This window comes from Spea bombifrons, chromosome 11 (genome assembly GCF_027358695.1).
Source record: "Spea bombifrons isolate aSpeBom1 chromosome 11, aSpeBom1.2.pri, whole genome shotgun sequence".
NCBI lineage: Eukaryota > Metazoa > Chordata > Amphibia > Anura > Pelobatidae > Spea > Spea bombifrons.
Window position 1 is genome coordinate 13704049 of NC_071097.1, and position 20464 is coordinate 13724512.

Consider the following 20464-nt stretch of genomic DNA (forward strand, 5'->3'; position numbering starts at 1 on the left):
ATAATAATTTTTTTTAAAAAAAACATTATGCAAATCAAACATAACCATTGTTTCTTAATAAGAGGTTAATAAGAGTTGCAGTCCAACAACAGCAAAAAATATATTTTTAATACAGATTAATTACAGTATATGAATAAACTATTTCATGTTAGATAGTAATGTTCCTATGCACACTAAGCATGTTATATGTATTGCAGCAAAGTAGTTATTTGGCACAACATCTTCCCCATGCACACAGAGTTTGCCACAATTGAGTAAAAACAATCCCATATTGACTTCAAAATTGCAGCTTAAAACCCTTCTAGTGTCTAATATATTTTATATCAAGGTACTGAACACTTTAATATGGCTGATATAGGCCTAGGCCCAATGTCTGTATGCCAACTGTAGTGATGGCTTGGTAGCATCTCTGGTGATAAGCAATCTAATTGGTGTAGCTTGGTATCAAGAGACCAGGGGGACCTATCTTGTCTACTTTTCAGGTCAGCTTCCTTTAAAGGTTAGATCATTAAAAAAGTACCAGCATAAGCAACTTCATCAAGATGTACAGGCAGTTGTGCTCCCTGGGTGTAGTTGCAGATATCCTGAACAGGGGATGGCTCTACACATTTCTGAAAGAATCCTGCTGTCATCATGTCTTTCCAAACGGCATTCAACTAGAACAATTAATTACTAATAAGAAAACAACGAACGGCAAATAAACCAGGCAGGCCAACCGTCACCCTCTGTCTAGATGTATGACCAGATCCTTAAACCATTTTTAGAAACTGTTCCAAGTGGTTACTTCTGTTTATCCAATAATTCATAGGGGAGGGTGATGATGTATTAGGTTGTTTTGAAAAATATGCTTTTAAACTTTTAAACTGGTAAAAAAAAAACCCACATTGATTTCAGATAGAATGTTGTATTTTTATAATAGAATAAAGGATGTTTCATTGGTATCTTTAATTTTAAGGTATTGTCACCAATACCAGATAACTAAGTATACTATATAATTTTTGCCTTCCTTACTTGATTCAATGTTTATAAGCGGATATGAGAAAACCAAAAACGCATTTATGAGGCAAAAGTAAATAATAACAGCAAATGATATATTACAAACATCGATGATATATTTAATTACTTAGAATTGTTATTGATTTTTTTTCTTCAGGTGAAAGTATACAAACAATACAAGGGAAGAATGTCAAAATAGGTTAAATTACAAACCCACAAAACAAGTACTAAATGAAAAAAATATAATTCTCCCCATGCTCTTAGAGCATTAAAAACATAGGGGGGAATGATGCGGCTTCTTCCCTTGGCACATGTATAGCAGTGTGGGTCAGTGGGAATCCTTGAAGACATCAACTGCCCACAGGGTGGAACGCCTCAAAAGGCTGACTAGTCCTATGGGCATTTTTATTAGGGGTTCCAAGGGATGTTCATAAGAAGGGGCTTAACAGTATTCCCATCTTTCCTATTTTTCTCCATGCTCCACTATTTTGAGCATACAGTACCCTAAAGGGAAGACACCCGAAGTATAAGTCCATAGGTACTCGAAATATAAATCTGGTCCTGGATGACCTGAAAATTATGAAACTCAAAGTCACGAAGGTCAGCTTGTGGCTAAATAAACTCCCAATATAACCAGAGGAACGCAAGCTTCTTCCACTAGCAAAAGCAGGAAAGTGACCCGAAAGAAGCAATAAGGGCTGCGTTCTCCCTGTTATAAATGCTTACTTAAGCTACTTATGTATGTTCTTTTAATGTGCTTTTATTGCAGTTTACTTTAGATCTTTTTTCACATATCACAAATATTTTTCTCAAGATATTTTTCCATCCACAAAACACAGCTATAACATCACAATAAGCTAACAGAATCTGAAAAGCAAAGTCAAATAAAGGAATCCACAATACATCGGCTCTCGAAATACAATGTACACTACAGACATCCATTACCTTTCTTTAAGGGAAAAGTAAATTGAATAAAAAAAAGTAATGGGAATCAGCCGTTCTCTTCTTCTTGATCTGACAAACTGGTCATTGTGTAGACAAGACCTTGTCAAAGGTAACAACGACTTTATAAGAAAAAAGGCCTGTCACGATCACGATTCTCCGTGTTCTGTCCCAAGCATGAAGATGGAGTTCCTTCTGTTTTTTCTTCTCATTCCAATTAAAGAAAGAAATTGAAAGATCTGGCCACCTGGAGTACTTCTATGATGATAATAGTGTATCGAACGAGTGAAAGAGGCTAAAAAGATTCTTATAGGAGGTCAAGTGCTGTAATTATGTGTCACTCTCCAGGTCTGTAAGAACGGTGTATCGTTAAGGACTGACAAATGATCCATACACCTTTGGCATAGCCCGGGCGCTGTCCCAATCAATGAGGCCGCTAACCAGCAGCTGATCTGCAGCCAGCTCCACAATCCTATACCAGGAGCATTTCTGTATGTTCCCAACCAAAAGGCCAACTCCATATTGATTTTAATTAGAAGCCTGGGATCAGATAGAGAGGAGCAACAGTTCTAGCTGAACATCTGAAGTGGTGGCACATTCGTTTTACGCTTCAGTGCTGTTCCAGGATGCAGGACGGATACCGATCTGCAATAACCGTATCGCTACAAATACGTTAAATGCTTATAAATTATGACAATGAGATATCCTGTGATAGCTTAAAAAGAGATTACATGGTATGTGTGATTAAAGTAAACCAAGTAAAGAAATGTGGTGATGATGTTTAGCGAGAAAAGTCAATTAACAGAAATGCACAGCAAACCAGTGAAGTGTGTCAGTCTTTTTTAGAATAAATTCACGTAATGATTAATACCTCTAATTCATTTTTAAAATTAATAAAAAAAACCAAAACATTAAGTTATTTTAAACAAAGAAAATAAATGTAATGTAACATTAAAAAGGTGAACACATGTTTGTTTTTATTTAGATCATGTGCAGGGACAAAACCAGTTATCGTGGTGAGACAAGCAAGTTCAAGGTTGGCAGCAAGGTTCAGAATGGCAAAGCGGGCTAGGTCAAGTTTCCAGGAGATCAATCAGTTCAAAAAGCAAAGAATGCTAAGACTCTAATAATAGACTCTTCGTGTAGATACCGAAGCTCAGTAGAATAGCCGTACACTTGTATAGTAAACTGCAGGTGGAATTCTTAGGCAAGTACTACAGGGTGCTAGGGGTTAATGCAGGAAAAATGGTCAGACACAGCCGGGTACGGTTCACTAAGTGGGTAGTCACCACTGTATGGTACAATGGTACACAGGTAGGGCAAATCAGAAACAGAATCAATAGGCAGGAGAGTAGTCAGGCAAGCCAATGGTAAAAACAGCAAAACATGAATCCAATATATCAATATATTTTGGATTTTTAAACACACTGTTTGTTTGTTGCAGCGGCTTTAGATAAGGCCTGTTGAATGTTATCCCAGGGGACTGGTAGCTGGATCACATATTGGTCTACTGCAGGGACTGATGTTTCATTAAATGGGCACGACAAAGATAAAGATCAGCCAGTTTAGAAAAACAATCCACCGCAGCAAATATGACTGTATTTCCCTCTGAAGGGAGAAGGTCAACAGCAAAATCCATGGTCAAGCGGCTTCAGGGACAAGTAGGAACAGGGAGATACTGAAAGCGTTTGTCAGGTCAGGAATGGGAGGCTTTACCGGTGCATGCTACTATGAAATCTGTACAATCAGACTGTATTTCAGGCCACAAGTATCTGGAGATAACATCCTCAGTCTGTTGAGCACTAGGGTGTCCCAAGAAGTGTGATGAATGAGCCCATACCAGAACATTGCATCTCTCCATTTTGAAAGCAAACATAGTGCTAGCGGGCCAGTTACAGTGGACAGGAACTCTAGACTGGAACTTCTGAATTTGATTAAATAATGGAGATAACAACTGAGTGGAAACAGATGCAGCAATCTGCAAAGGAGGTCACATCAGGTTGGATCATAACCGGTGCTGTGGTACAGATTGTTTGAGCTGAGTGAAGGCTTGGACTGTCTCTTCAGACCAACATTTGGCATCCATCCACTTCTTAGTTATGGTGGTGAGGGGGCAGTGATCTTAGAATACTCTTGATTATTTTTCTATAATAATTGGGAAACCCTAGGAAGCGCTGGGAGGGTCTTAGAGCCTGGGTTTGAGGCAATTCCGTAATTTCAAAACCAAAAGCCAAAATTATGTGTCCAAGGAAAGGAACACGAATCATCCGATTAATCGAAAAAATAATCGGCCGACTAATTGATTATGAAAATAATCATTAGTTGCAACCCTAATAAAGAAATTCCAAGGGTCAATTACAGCAAAACATGAATCCAATAAAGCTAACAAGATAAGCAAGATCCCAATGTGCAGAGCACTTCTAGATTTTTAAATCCGGCACCCAGACTGCCCTGCGTCCTGCCGCGCGTCACTGGAGCTCCTCCGGTATCCCCTTGCAGACAGGACAACGTGGCCGGACATGAATGGCGCTCGTACACCTCTCTGGTGTGTTACTAATGGGAGAGCCATCGGCGTTAGATCCAAGAGAGATAATAAGGCTCATCTAAAAGAAATCATCTTAAATCATCTACTTCAAAATAAGCATTTCATAAATTGTAATTTTTTATTTTTTACTAATCCTAAACTACCTTGCGTGATGCACACTCCATACATCAACACCAAATGGTCCCCTAGAACATCTAGAGTATTAGTTAAAAAGTAAAGGTAATGTTTACTTGCTCCTCAGGCGCAGACAGAACACTTGTGGAGCAGAAAGAAGTAGCATACGCCACAGACTTACAGTGCCAGGCTCACAGAAAACGTACCTATTCAGATACGCATACAGCAAACTTTTCCAATACCATAACATATATATACTATGTACAGGGCAAATCAATTACAGTAATGAATAGCTGTTAAAAAGCGAGATTTGTAAGGTGTTCATGGATGATCACTTCTCAAAAGAATGCACTTACGTTTGCTCCTCATGTAAGACAGTTCGGTATTACAACTGTTTGTAACAATTAATTAGTATTTAAAATGACACTATCTCTCTCGTTCCCTCTGAATACTTTGTGTCTTTTTACAACCCATCCTCAGACTGTAAGATTGCAAGCAGACCATCCTTACCTAATGTATCAATTTGTCGTAGTTTGTCAATTCTGTTTTTTCAATTGTTGGCACTACTTAGTAATTAAAAGTGAATTGTTCCACTACATATCTTTATCTAATAGAGCCAATAAATCTCCTACATATTTGTTGCATTGTATCGTATGAATTTTATTACCTTAACAGTTAAAATAAATCCAGAAGTATATAGAGGGTTCTCTCTGTCAAGTTGTCCATTCAGTGTCAGGGCTCCATTGATATAACCCAAAGCAAAGATACTGTTGGTGTTACCTAAAATCAAGAAATTATACAAAAAATGTCAGAATCCAATACATGGTCACTGCATATGTATTAAAAGTACAGCCTGAGGTATAGATATAGTAACAGTGCCCTTGCTAGCTTTGATTAAATTACACATTTCAACAAATGTAGAGTTACAGAAGTTACACATATAATGTCGGACAGATGGAAAAAAGCAATTACCATACATAAATGACATAATACTGAAACAAGGTTAAACTGATATATTTATTGCTGCACTGCTGAGAAGTTAATGATTCATTAAAAACATTATGAAAAAGTACACGTGTTCCAATTCAGCACTTGACTTGCTGGACAGCAACACAACTATTCTGATGCAGGGAAAGAACAAGATTTCATCAAATGCCTTTACATGGATAAAGAAAAACATGAAATATAATAATTTAGAAACATGTCCCAGTGTAGCATACAATATCCACTTTTAATTATAAATCAGGATATTAATCTCTATGTGACGTGTATTGTATTTTATCATTGTCAATTATCTTTTTTATTATTTTTATCATGTTAAGAACCTAATGTCTCCACATTCCAACTCCCCTGTTAAAAAAATAAAGAAATTATATATATATATATATATATATATATACACTATATATTATATAGATATAGATATATAGATATATATATATATATATATATATATATATATATATATACTATATATATGCACTTGGGGCATAAGAATCCCAAAAACAGAATATAGCATTGGGGACACTATTCTGTCAGAGGACAACAGAAGAGTGGGACTTAGGAGTAATAGTGTCTGAGGCAGGCAATGCCATAAAGCAGAAGGAAAAGCAAGCAGTGGCGAGGGTTGTATAGCAAAAGGCATTACTAGCAGGAAGAAGACGGTGGTCATGCCATCTTCATCTTACAGATTTCAGGTCAGGCATTACCTAGAGTATTGTGTACAGTTCTGGAGATGCCATCTCAAGAAGATATACTTAAGAGAGTTCAGTGAAGGGCTACTAAGATGGTAAATGGTATGCAGGAAAACACTTATCACAAAGAAGATTTCAATTTGTATAGCGTGGAGGAAAGAAGAGAGAGGGAAGATAGTAACATTTAAATAGTTTTAACAAAGTACAATTTATTTCAAAGGAGGAGACGTTATAAAAAGAGATCAAAGTCTAAAACCAGGAGGTCAGTTGTTTAGATGCAATGCAATGGAGTTTAACTTTGTTGTTCTCATTTACTGCACCCACGCAAATTATATATTTTTTTCAGGACAAGAAGGGTTTTCTTGACATACTGTTATTTTGATCATCTCAAATAATGTACTATAAAACAAAACATGTTGAAAAACACTTTTTCTCACTTTTATATGAAAAAAATTGTTTACTCATCTACAAAAGCTAATGAAAAAAACTGCAAAACAGATCATTTTTTTTTTGCTCTTTCTGGCAAGCTATAGAGCAATAACTACATTTTTTTTCTAAAATTAGCAATAGTGACATTGTAACACTGATATCAGCCATGAATCCCTTAATTACTCCTCATGGGTACATTTCCAAAAGAAGACCACCAAGGGTATTTAACGTGGAGCATTTTGACACCGTTTTACCACCAATCCTTGCCAAAGTTTGCAGAAGTAGAAAAAATAAATTGGTGATTGTTTCAATCAACTTGCAATTCAAGTACAAATTTACTGAAAATGTAAAGGGTTAATGAGAAACAATATGTGTTCAGCAACATTAATTCATTACATTTAACCTTTCTTTATTTAATATATATATATATATATATATATATATATATATATATATATATATATATATATATATATATATACAGTACATACAGTACATACAGTGCCCTCCAGAGAGGAATCATACGGCGCCCTGGAACATTTTGTTGGTGTTGCTGAGGAAAGTAAGCTCCTAAGCTCTTTCCAGTAGCAGGACGCCCTCTCATATTGGAAAATGTGGGAAATGCGATTCCTCCGGAGGGCGCTCTTACATATTTTTTCCTATTGTTGATTGCTTCCTAAGCACATTTCACATCAATTGTCATTAACAGGATGTGTTTCTGTATGCCTGGCACGTCAATTGTTGCAATGGGTGTGAGTCTTTACATCAGGAAATATGGGCCAAATTGTTCAGATTCAATGTTTGTATGCAAAAAGTGAAAAAATGGCCAGAACACAGCATAGCATTAACCTTGTCCAGCATCTCAGCTATCACATATAGCTTTGTACTGCCCACACACATGGAAGTTTTGCACTGATGAGGTTAACAACACACAAAAGTTTTAGAGTACTAAAGGAATTAACTACACACACATATAAAAGTTGCACTTCAGCATTGAAGAGGTTAATTACAAACATATGAGAGTCTTGCACTGGTGATGTTAACATACACAAAGGTTTGCACTTCAGCGATTAACTATATACAGGAAAAGGATGAAAAGCCTGAGAGGTTAGTGGTTTGCTATGCTAAGAGCATTAGTTACAATATATTGGCTACATTGTATCCAGTCTCGTCTGACAGAGGAAAGCACTTGGTGCCAGCTGTTACATTGTATCTCACATTAAGGAGCCATCTATGCAGCTTTTACTGTCAGAGGGGGAGACCAGGCTGTTAGACAACAGCCCTTTTCCTCTCAAAACCAGCTCTCAATAGTGACAAACTATTCTAATTACTGTTCAGACACACTATTCTTGGTCTCTTAATAGGTATTCCATAAAATTCATCCACACTACCATAATGTAATGAATGACATGAAATCAATCAGAGACACATCATGTGTTTTGTTTTAATGTTACTCTTGCATCAACTTAGGCACTGACGACAGAGAGAGGGGAGGTAGCAAGAGAATGATTTTTATAAAAAAGGAAGAGAGAGTGAAAGACAGCGAGGGAATGAAAGAGAAAGAGCAGAGAAGAGAGAATGATAAGAGAACAAAATAAAGTTTGAGACAGAGGGGGTTAATTAAATAATCGCAGTGTTTTCAGGTTTTCAACTCTCACTCAACTATTCATTATGAAGGACCAAAACTGGAAAGTCTCTCTGGCATGACGTGTGAGCTAGCCCTGTATAGTGCATAACTCAATGCATACTGAGACTCTGAAGAAATCTCAGATTTTAACATTACGTTACACAGGGTCAGCCGAGCTCTTACTGCAGCAGAGGCTCACTTTGTATAGTGAAGCCAAAGAACTCAAAAGCAACTCTTCCACAAATGAACCTGTCAGTTTCCCTTAAGTGAATAAACACAAGAGATTGAGATAGCATGGAAAAGAATAACAAGGAGATGAAGGGGAATGAGAGAAAGTGGAGAGAACATTAGTATGGGGAGAGTAATAAATTAATAGTAATACATTAATCTTTAGTGGGGAAAAAAATAACGTTCTTGACTAGAAAAAAAAGGAGCCCATTCAATATTCTCTAAGGGTACTCTTTTAAATATTCAGTTTTCCTACCCGAATACTTCCAAGGAAATATTTGTTTTATCTTAACTTTACTGGAAACATTTAATATGACAAATACGCACTCAGCTCATTAATTTCCAGCAATTCAGTCTATGAAGTGGAATATTCCCTTGTTACAATCACATTTATTATACACAGGTTTAACCCCTTGGGAACCAAAAGGGTGGATAAGGCATTGGATTTCAACATGACGTAACTCCTCCTTGCAGTTACATGATTAACTGATAGAGTTAAGAAGCCACACTCATCGTTTACCTCATTGTTTTAAAGAAGTTACCACTCATGAAGCCAAGCGCCTTGTGTTTTGTATTGAGGATGGGTTGTCAAGTGTAACAAAAGATTTCATTTATAATAGATGGTTGCGTGACAGATTCCTTACTTGCCACCTGTATACTAGGTATTTCCAAATCAGGAACAGAAAAAGAACATGTGTCTTAAAGATCTTATATGTAATCAGTCTAGAGATACTGTATCTTGTAAAACAATCCTGCTAACACTAGATTATAGTTTACAAATGAACTATAAACAATATTACGTTACGGTATACACAGTATTTATAGAAAGGACGTTGAAGGGTGTGAAATTACAAGGTGACAACAGGATACATGGTGACATAATAATTTAGCTAGAAAGAAGGATTCAAGTCCATCAAACGTAACCTTGCTCTTGGTCCAGAAGGGGCAAAAAAAAAGAGGAAAAACACATTTTTTTACTCCAAATGACAATCTTATATCTCACTGGATAAACAAGTTATAGTGAATCCGGTCCTTGTGGCCAATTAGATCCCTGTGTTTTATTTTTTACTAAAAAGTCACCAAGACCATATTTCAAGGCATTTAGTGCAATGTCTGTGGGAAGTGAATTCCACATTCTTACTGTTCTAACTGAAAGAAAGCTTTTCACTGATTTAAGTAAATCAAATAAGTTCTTATCTACAGGTCTGAATGGATGACTTGTTCATTTCACATTGTCCCCATATGTATTTATATACTGTAATAATATCATATCCCCTCCAAGAAGTCCTTTTCTAATGTACACATATGTTATTTTTAGAAAATGATATTAATAAATGTATGTGAAAAAACACCCAGAAGTTGTTGGCATGCGTATATCTCAATTACAAGTGGCAGTTTTAAGCAGGAAATGCTGTGATATTTCTTAAAACATCAAAGTAAAAAATATACATCATAAGGATGTGTTCCAAAGTCTGCATTTCTGAAACCTTTAGCCTTTAAGACAGAGCAATTTGACAGGCCTAAGAAGGTTTACCCACATTTGCTGATAGATACCCATCACCAATCAAAAAGCCTTTCGTTTCTATTTGAAGAAAAGACATTTGAAAACTGGTGACCTGATGCATATTCTAGGCAGTAGGTAAAATTCTTATTTGGAGTAATACATTCTAAATTTCCATTCAACTAGTTTTCATCACATTCAAGCATTCATAATTAAACATGTCTACATATATCTATCTATATCTATCTGGTTCTTGTTTTCCCTTTTTGTATCCCCAGTGTATCACATGCCCTTTTGCCTGACCGGGTCCTGGCCATAATCCTCTGGTACTGTTTCTCGGCTAGAACCCGAGCAATTGCCCGCAGACTTTAACCCCCTCATAACCCAGACACCATTGACCCCACCAGAGCTCTCTTTCGTGGAGTTAACCCACAGGTGGTGGGGTACAGACCAGGGGTGATTTGGAGAGGGAGCCCCCGAAGAATCTCCAGTCTCTGTAACTTCCAGAAGAGCAGGGGTCAGCCGGCGCAGTTTACGGAACACACACCCTGCAATATCGCGGGGAAACTTGAAACTGCTACCGCTCGGGATCCCCACAGCGGATCGGGTCGCTTTTTGTATAGAATATTTCTTGAGAACTCAAGCTATCCATCAATACCCCCGGATCTCCGCCGCTACCTCGAGATCAGCACGAAAACAACGGGTTGGAGTTATACGGATATTGCTGAGCTTGGTGGCCTGAGTATGGCACCAGGCTGTCTGGGCAGGGCGGGGGTATGTTAATGAGATTTATGGCTCTTTCATTGTTAGAGTGGTGTATATAAGGCTGTGTGTTTCCCAATAAAGTGTTGTTATTCACCTGGACATTAGTCTCGTCTAATGCTTCAGGGGCTCGCTGTATCACTCAGCACCGTATTTGGCTACGTCTCAGCGGGCTACGGTGCTACTACATCGAGAATACAGAACCGGTTCATGATCCCTTCCTCGCAGTATTGTCTAGCGCTGGAAGCGGTTAACCCTTGCAGTTTCTGGGAGGAAGCAACGAACAACTGACGGGTGTACCCAGTCGGGGTACAGGGCGTCCCATCACACAAACCATTTTTTTTTTATTTCATCCATCATTTGTAAATTTTGCTAGTTTTATTAAAATTCCCATATAGCTCTTTATTGTGTCCTAAACCCTTTAAATATATTTTTGCTGCAAAGCAACATTTCAGAGAGTTGGGTAAATACCTCCACTAGTCCCTTCGACATTATTTGTGAATAACCTTTACAATTTTACTTGACATGTGTACACTGGGATTTGATTCTAAACATGGAACCCTGACAGTGACCTTTATTGGTGAAAGAGAGAGAAAATACTATCTACAGATTCTATAAAAGAGCTGCAAATTACCTATTACACATTAACTACTACAAGAAATGTAGGTTAAGTTTTATGCTAGTTCATCACCTGTGCATTCTCTGGTACTCAAATGATATAACTTCTCAATAGGCTACATGATTTAAATGACTGGAGTACAGACACCAGTTAAAAGCAGCAAAACTTAAATTGTAACATTATTTAGGACCAGTGCTTATAGCCACAATGATTGTTTCAAGACGTGAAGCTTTCAATGTTTAGTTTCCACTTTTTCTGAGTCTGAATAAATAAGACGTCTTATGTCGACATCATGGAATCAACTAAATTAATGGTTTTCTTCTAAAGTTTTACCTGGGCTATGCTTAATTGCTCTGCAGTAGCCAAATTAAAGCTACCTCAATCTGTATGACTTGTTCTTCTTTTCCATGGACAAAACAAGTGATACACAAACTATATAACCAACAAAAGGGGAAAAAAAACATCTGATAAGGCTGGCTGCTCACTTAATCTTATCAAGTAGCTGATTCACATATAGCTTAGATCAATAAGTTGCTTTGCTATTGATTTTTCCAAGAGCTTCATTCTGTGTTCTGATACATATATTCAAAGAAATTCTTACTTAGACAAATATTAAATGTATTTACACATTGAGAAGACAAGTTGACAGTAATGTGTAATAATAACCAATTTCCATGCACTCTTCATTACTGTGTGCCTTGGAAATATTTTGCAACTGATGCCTTATATATATATATATATATATATATATATATATATATATATATAGTTGCTGCAGAGTTGTCAGCTGCACATCCATGATGCAAATCTCCCATTCCACCGCATCCCAAAGGTGCTCTATTGGATTGAGATCTGTTGACTGTGGAGGCCGTTGGAGTACAGTGAACTCATGTCATGTTCAAGAAACCAGTTTGTGACATGGTACATTATCCTGCTGGAAGTAGCCATAAGAAGATGGGTACACTGTGGTTGTAAAGGGATGGACATGGTCAGCGACAATGCCCCTCACACCATTCCACCACTACCACCAGCCTGAGCTATTGACACAAGGCAGGGTGGATCCATGCATTCATGTTGTTTACGCCAAAGCCTGACCTTATTTGAGGGGCCTATGTTGCAGCTGGAATCGAGACTCATCGGACCAGGCAACGTTCTTCCAGTCTTCACTGGATTTAGTGATTTCTATACAAATCACTTTCAGCAATAATTGATTTGCCCAAACATGATGATGGTTATGAAAAAGTGTGTATTTGTTTTTTTAATAATATGTTTATATTCTCCTATTACTTGTTGTTGTGATACATGCTGCATGCACTTTGTGCAGACTGGGCTTACAAACTTTCTTTCAGAGCAACAGTAATTCTCAATTAACTGTTTTAATTTAAATTTTGTGTGATTGAAAATAATTTACACCCGCCTTTACCTTTTATAGTACAACAATAACATGCTTTAGATAGGATGTCCAGTTACCAGTTTGACGAGGAAGGCCCAGCATGTTTTTCTTTTCCATGCAACTTTTCACATAATGTATTTTTAGTCAATGAACCAACCTGGTCAATTTGCTGTGGCATGTATGAAGGCCATGGTCATGTATGTGCAAACAATAAGAGCTTACACATATTGCCACTGAAATCCTTTTTGGCAGCTGGGTTCATGGCAGAACCCAGATCCATTCTGTTATTTGTTGTTAAGAGTGGCCAGCTATAAGAAAGGCTAGAATGATAACTTTGTGGATTTGAGAGGATTTTAAATACCATGACGGGAATTCAACATACCAGCAAACAGTCTTTAAAGTCTTGTGGACAGCTTACTTTATCAACATAATCACATTTACATCAGAAAAACAAATACTTATATTCTCTGGTTCTCTACAATTTGAGATGCACTAGACTATTATAGAATGTTGCAAAACTTTTGGGGGACAGAAAGTGGTTAGGAAGCAATGAGTTAGGAGACAAGCCTCTGATGTGCCTAGGTGGGGATTATTTATGAATAAAAAGCTGTCCTGTCAGGGCTGCACTTCATTGAAATGAATCTGTTATGGTTGATGTGGTCTGTGGAATCTGCAACAGAGGCACTTTTCAGTGTATAAATATCCAATCAACCTCAGGAACTATTTCTCTCGCTTAACCTTGAGCTTAGTTTTTCTGCTCCCCTTAAACAAATACATAGATTTTCCTCAATCCAAACACAAGTTTGCAACTGCATTATTAACACAAAACTGTTGTTAACTCCCTGGAGCATCTAAAAGCACCTATATTTTTTTTTATACGTACCTGAATGATTTCTGCACCTTAAAAGAAGATTTTAAACTAATACAAAAATAAGATATCTGTAACATATATTCTATGGTCATTTGTTTAGTATAACTGCCTCGGCCTCTCTTATTCTCCTAGTTATTTTGGGGTGCGATGTTTACACCATCCATGCACTGTCTAGAATGTCTACTGGGAAAGCAGAATATGGACTGCTTGAGTTACAACCATTTGTATTTGTACATTTCCAACAGTACAATATCAAAAATGTTTTCAGGCTAAAAATGAAATTGAAGAACATTTAAGGCATTATTAGAGTAGGTCTGAGGCAAAGAGAAATTAGTTGGACATTCCACAATTTCTGTGCAAATTGAACACTCTATGCCAGAATTGTTCACATTTGAAAGAAAAGAAAACCTGCTGGTCTTTTCAAAGGAAATTAGATTTAATCAAAATTGATTATGGTAGGGAGTTGAACATTGGTGATATTATCACTTAGTGATTGCATAATAAATGTGCAATTAGTGACAACATAGGTTCCATAGAGATGGGCTCATAAAAGCCCTTAATAAGATTCAACGAGATTTGGAAGTGCAAGAGTAAGGACATTACTTTTTCATGAGGTATTTAGCAGACCCTTCATACTGCAAAGTTAACACAGCCAGTGTCAGATAAATCGCTCCTTACATTATTCTATCATTTGATACATAGCATTGTATACTGCTGTGGTAATGTTTAATCCCCAATATATACACATTTCTACCTGGAATTTAACGCAGTCTTTATGAAAGCATCTACAAAGCAATTTTCAAGGTCAATTTACTGCTATGTATTGGAGCATGCCTAAGCCTAAAGCTAAGTTTTCACTTTTCTAGATGTCCTATTTTCCTGTCCTAAACCCTCCATGCTGTACACTTCATGTTCTGTTCAGGTTTGTATGAAGAAAGCAAATTAATCTCTGTTAACCCAGAAAGCTGACCAAATGAAATGTATTTTCTGGAGCATGCCCCATTATAGAATAAGTCATTTGCTTAGCCTAGAAATGAGTGATGGGATGGCAAAGCCACTGCAGCTTCAGATTTTCTTCATAAATCTGCCAAAATGTTGTGTGGATTACGTCCCAGGATTAATTACAGTATGTGTCCTTCAAAGAAAGCCATGACCTCGATCATCTGCTGATTTTAGCTGTTTATACTTTATCAGGCAACTTGAAAACATCATACTTACACTCAAAGTGTATACAAACGACTGATCAAATAGCCAGAGTAACCTACTGTGAACAACAAGTACAAGCATTTAAAAATTACATACAGATAATAGGCAAAAGGCCTTTAGTTGGTCTAAACAGTGGAATAAAGCAAAATTCAGGGTTTATGCTAAAGATGAAGCTTATTTTAAGTGTGTGTGCTTTTTAAGGAAAGATTTCAGATGTAGACTATTTTTGAGCCACACAAAATCTCAATCTTTATCTGTTTGTAGAACACGATTACTAACATCATACTGGGATTGACTGGAGATCTCCCCTTCCAATTCATAAAGAGGCCATTAGTAGGCTAAGCAGGGCACATAGAGATGAGGTAGCAAGGAGAGAGGAATCCATGGATGGATAGTTTTGGAGAGATTGTTTGATCTATTCATCAAGGCATGACTGGACCCCAATAGACCTGCGACCCAGCATTTCCAGGGGCCATAACAGATAATCTGCCTTTGAAGTGGCCTTGACAATGAAAGTTAGGAATCACTATCTTAAACAATGGATATGATTTCCCATAGGCTGTACAAGTACACGCTTCTACATAAAAAAACATTCGACAAATGTAACATGTCATAATGTCTAATGCACAGATTAATGAAAAAAGAAACACCTAAAGGCATACTGACTGGTTAAATACATTTAATGCAGTACGTATAGGTGTTACTTAAACTATAACATGAGCTTAAATCCAAAATCAAAAAATACTACAGATGCCCTTAAAAGTAAATAAGTAAGATTTTACATTTTTGGTGCAAGGCATAGCGAGACAAAAACAATAAAAAATTAGTGGGATAGTATGTAGGGCCCTGTGCAACACCAAATCTACAGAAATGATGGCCTCTGCACAAACAATAATGTCACACACTGATCATAGGATCAGTCCTTCCCTGAAATTAACACCCAGTCCCTGCTCGCTTGTCATAGTGGCATCCATAGTAGCAGAAAAGTGACGCTCATATCGTAAATCACTAGTAGCCATGTCATCCAAAATGAAGTCATATAGATATTAACAGCATATTCTACTCTTAAAAACTAAAGGAGAGCTGGTAGAAAAACTGGTAGGCATATAGAGGTGGCACAAAACAATAGTGCTCTGATAGAATACATTTCATATGTTACGGTCTAGAATAGTTTGTTAGCCCTTTGCCTTCTATACAAGTAAGTCTGTTCAAATTGTCATTAGTACTGTATATTGTTGATTTTAATGGTTGCTAATTTAGTATTCTCTCCCTGTAAAAGGAGAAATCTACTGTAATACATGGGTTTATGAAATGTCTCTGTAACACAATATAAACAGCGGCCATGCTCAACATGTCTAATACTGCAGAAATTAAATGTGTTGGACTCTACAATTGGGTTATAAAATAGATCTTGTTATCACACTGGATGGCAACACAGTGACACTACCATCTCAGCAAAGCTTGCAATTAACTTTCCCAGCGGTCTCCGTACCAGATGAGCTGCAGCTGCAATAAATAGTTCCTAAAATATTTTTTTCTCTCCTCCCCAAAATTTAAGTGGAATCAAAGGCATGCTGTGCTCAGACTGTAAGGCAGGCTAATCACTGGCTCTTTTGATGTTTTCTGTGTGATTCTTTCCCATGATAGCTGTGCCCACAGAGCTGCACCCAGTGGTCAGGATTAATGGTTGCTTGCCATTCACGCTAATATATCTGGGTGGGAATGAGCAACTCTGGCTATGTTAGCAAAATGATATGAAATGTAAATTGGAAAACTTGCCAGGAGATAAATGAAAAAGGATGCCTAGAATGGAGAAACCTGATTAACGTGTATTTTTTTCTATTAGCCTTACTAACCATGTAAATACCTGCAAGACAATCTTAGATGACTGTGAGAAAATGCATATTTGATCAGTCCTATGGCTATTAAAATATCATTTGCAACATTTTTTACAGATCAATCAATAAAGAATGCATTTCTAGACTGCTAAGTGTAACATTCTAAATCACTTAAATGGAATAGTTTTATATTAATCCCAAACATGAAAACAATGTTCTGACATTGCAAAGTTCTACTTTAATATTCTAAGGTAAATTGCCTTAACTAGAAGTCTGTTGGGCAGCTTAATGCCTGATTCCTTTTTGAATTATGATGGATTAGCTACAGTGAGATAACCCTTTATAATTTATTGTTAGATCAGTGAGATGACGTTTCTGAAATCTTCCTCTGCAGGAGCACCCCATCCCTTCTTACAGTAGATGTTTACAGGGGGTTGACTCTTGATAATGCATAATACGGTATTGGAATGTTACACTCTACTGCAAACTCCCTTCTATGTAAATCTACCATAGCAGAGCATTAGCCATAATGCACACTATGCCAATGCCTGGTCGGTCTGTGCCCAATATACATAGGGCAATAAGTAGCATATTGCTAGATCAAATTTTTTTTTTTCAAATATGGTCATACTGTCCCCGTGTACTATTCGGGACATCTTTAAAGCCGGCCCCTTAATTTACTGCCATCAAATCATATATACTTTTAAACTAGATACCTCAAGGTATTTAAAATGCTAGTATTTTAACTCTTTCCATGCATCTTTTTTGTGTTTTTTTTACACACATTCTACTTTAGGTATGAAAATAGAGCTCCTGGTATGTGTCACTTCCAAACAACACATCAATATGTGTTTAGCAACATCTCTCGAGTACAGTGATACAGTAGCGTACCTAGGGGGGGGGGTTGCGGTCCGCACCGGGTGCCGCTCATCAGGGGGGTGCCAACTTGCCGACAGTAATGTCCGCCGCTGGAGGAGCAGGCTCGCAAGGGAGCAGTATCTGAGGTTTTTAACAGACCCCTGGCCCCCTTGAGTGATTTTAAGTCGGTTCAAGGAACTCCCTTGAACCCGGCTTAAAATCACTCAAGGGAGCCGGAGGTCTGTTAAAGACCTCCGATACCGCTCCCTTGCGATCCGCGCGGCAACAGCTGCTGTGCGCCGGGGTTTGTTGTCAGTTCCCGGCGCACAACACTGGAGCCGCACCCACCGCTGTACGTGCCCTCCGAACCGGAAGAAGACAGAAGAACTGAAGAAGAGGAGCGAAGAGGATGAAAAGGAGCTGTAAGGAGAAAAGAGGAAAGGTAGGAAAGCATGAGAGTGACAGTGAGAGTGAGAGTGGATTAGTGTATGTGTGGATTAGTATATGTGTGGATTGGTATATGTGTGGATTGGTATATGTGTGGATTGGTATATGTGTGGATTGGTATGTGTGTGGATTGGCATGTGTGTGGATTGGTATGTGTGTGGATTGGTATGTGTGTGGATTGTTAAGTATGTGAGAGTGATGGGTGTTTTCCATTTCCAATGTATTTTTCATTATATAATTATGCTTTAAAGTACATCATAACTCCCATCACTCTATACTGTTCCATACAGTGGCAGAGCTGGGAGATAGAGGCCTTGTACTCCCACCACAGGACTCCTGAAAGGTAAGTGAACTTCAAAGAGGGAGAGGGTAGATAGTTAGGAGGGGGTAGATAAGGAGAAGGGAGTGAGAAGGGGTAGATAGGGCAATCATACTTCTACCATGCCAAGTCTGCGAGTACATCCTGGAATCTGGGTATGCCTGGGCATGATAGGAATGTGATTGCTGTTAACAATATATATATATATATATATATATATATATATATTTAATTGTTTTGTCCTATTTTGGTGTGTTACTTACTTTAAATAAAAGTGTTAGATTTTTTTTATGGTATGGGGGGGTCATATTTGGTTTTGGCCAGGTAAATGCTGCATTTTCGGTTTCAGTCCAGAATTCGTTTCGGTGCATCCCTAAGCCAGACAATGAAGTGGTAGGCCTACACCACATCATTGTTTGGCTTAGTGTATAGTTATAGGAGTTATGTTGCACTATTGTCAATGTCTGGCTCAATGTATAGTGATAGGGATTACGCTGTACCACCGTCAATGTGTGCCTCAGTATATAGTGATAGGTGTTATGCTGTACAACCGTCAATGTCTGCCTCAGTATATAGTGATAGGTGTTATGCTGTACCACCGTCAATTTCTGCCTCAGTATATAGTGATAAGTGTTATGCTGTACCACGGTCAATGTCTGCCTCATTATATAATGATAACAGTAATGCTGTACCACCTTCAGTGTCTGCGCCGGTATATAACGGTAGAAGCTATAAAGTTTTAAAGTGTGTCTGAGGGGGGGTGCCACATATAGGATCCGCCTCAGGTGCCAAATACTCTAGGTACGCCCCTGCAGTGATACCACCCATGCATGGGTTTGTCGAGTTGTTTGGGGATAAAAAGGCCACATTAGGGAAGTGTGCATTTTTCAAATTAGAATACTGACATGTGGTCATTCTGCCCCATGTGTTATTTGGGACATCTTTTAAGATGGCCAATTCAATTTACCCCATCAAATCATATATATTTTTTAAAAAACTAGATACCCCAGGGTATATGAAATGCGTGTATATGAACTTTTTTCATTCACACATTTTATAACCAGCCTTTGTCAAAGTTTGCCGTAGTATTTTTGTGTGTGTGTTTTTTCCACACACATTCTATTTTATATATGAATTTACAGCTTCTGGTATATGTTACTGTCAAACAACCCTCCAATGTGTGTTTAGCAACATCTCCTGAGTACAGTGATACCCCCATGCATGTGTTTGTTTGGTTATCTGGGCGGTAAAAGGTCACCTTTGTGAGGTGTGTAGTTTTTTAAAATTTCAATATCTGGTCAGTCTGTGCCCATGTCCTATTTTTGGGACATCTTTGAACGTGGCCAATTTGATTTAACCCACCATGGGCATTTAAAAATTTTTTGTTAAGCTATAATGCATAACTTTAGGACTTGCTCACAAAAAAACGAGGACCCAGGAGGGTCTGGAGAGAACTTTTAAAGTCATGACATCCTAGATACGTCAATTGTCGCCAGCAGGATGTTTTTCCATGACATGCCTGGCACGTCATGTTAAGTGACTTTTTCGGTCAGTGAAATATTTATTTTAGGGTAAGGTTTGCATTAGTAACATCATTGTCCTTTTTGTGCAAGTACTGTGCATATCAACCAAGTGTCTTGTTTTTCCTAGGACAGTCTTCGGTTTTGCGGGCACTGGGATCATGGTTCAGCTGGGGAGATCCACTGATCTCCCCTGACTGTTCTAAGAAAGCTATACAATCAATTGAGGTCTGAGTTATTGCAGCACAGACATCCTTTATAGCTCTCACATGGCCACCTTGTGACACTCCAAAGCTGAGCGCTGCGGTACAGCTCTTACGGTATAGCGGGCAGGTTCTGTTCTCAACACACCCTTCTCGGTCTGTCAACTACATGCCACTGGATAAACCTCCCAACACAGATGTGCTGATTTGGACACCCGAAATGATGGCGGGTATTATTATACACAAAACAGCAGGGGTATCAAATACCCCTTTTTGTATAACAAGAAAGCAGGTAGCAGAAGAAACTTTACTAGGAAATATCTCATGTATATAGCTCACCTTATAAGTACTT

General features: G+C 37.9%; 1 protein-coding gene across 1 annotated transcript in view; it reads right to left on the reverse strand.

The window, feature by feature from the left end:
* The window catches only part of CDH23 (cadherin related 23), a 357384-nt gene that overhangs the window by 198659 nt on the left and 138261 nt on the right, over window positions 1-20464 (reverse strand). The window contains exon 9 of the mRNA XM_053451249.1: window positions 5265-5377. Within this exon, the coding sequence (XP_053307224.1) occupies window positions 5265-5377 (113 nt within the window). The remainder of the gene's footprint in view (window positions 1-5264; window positions 5378-20464) is intronic.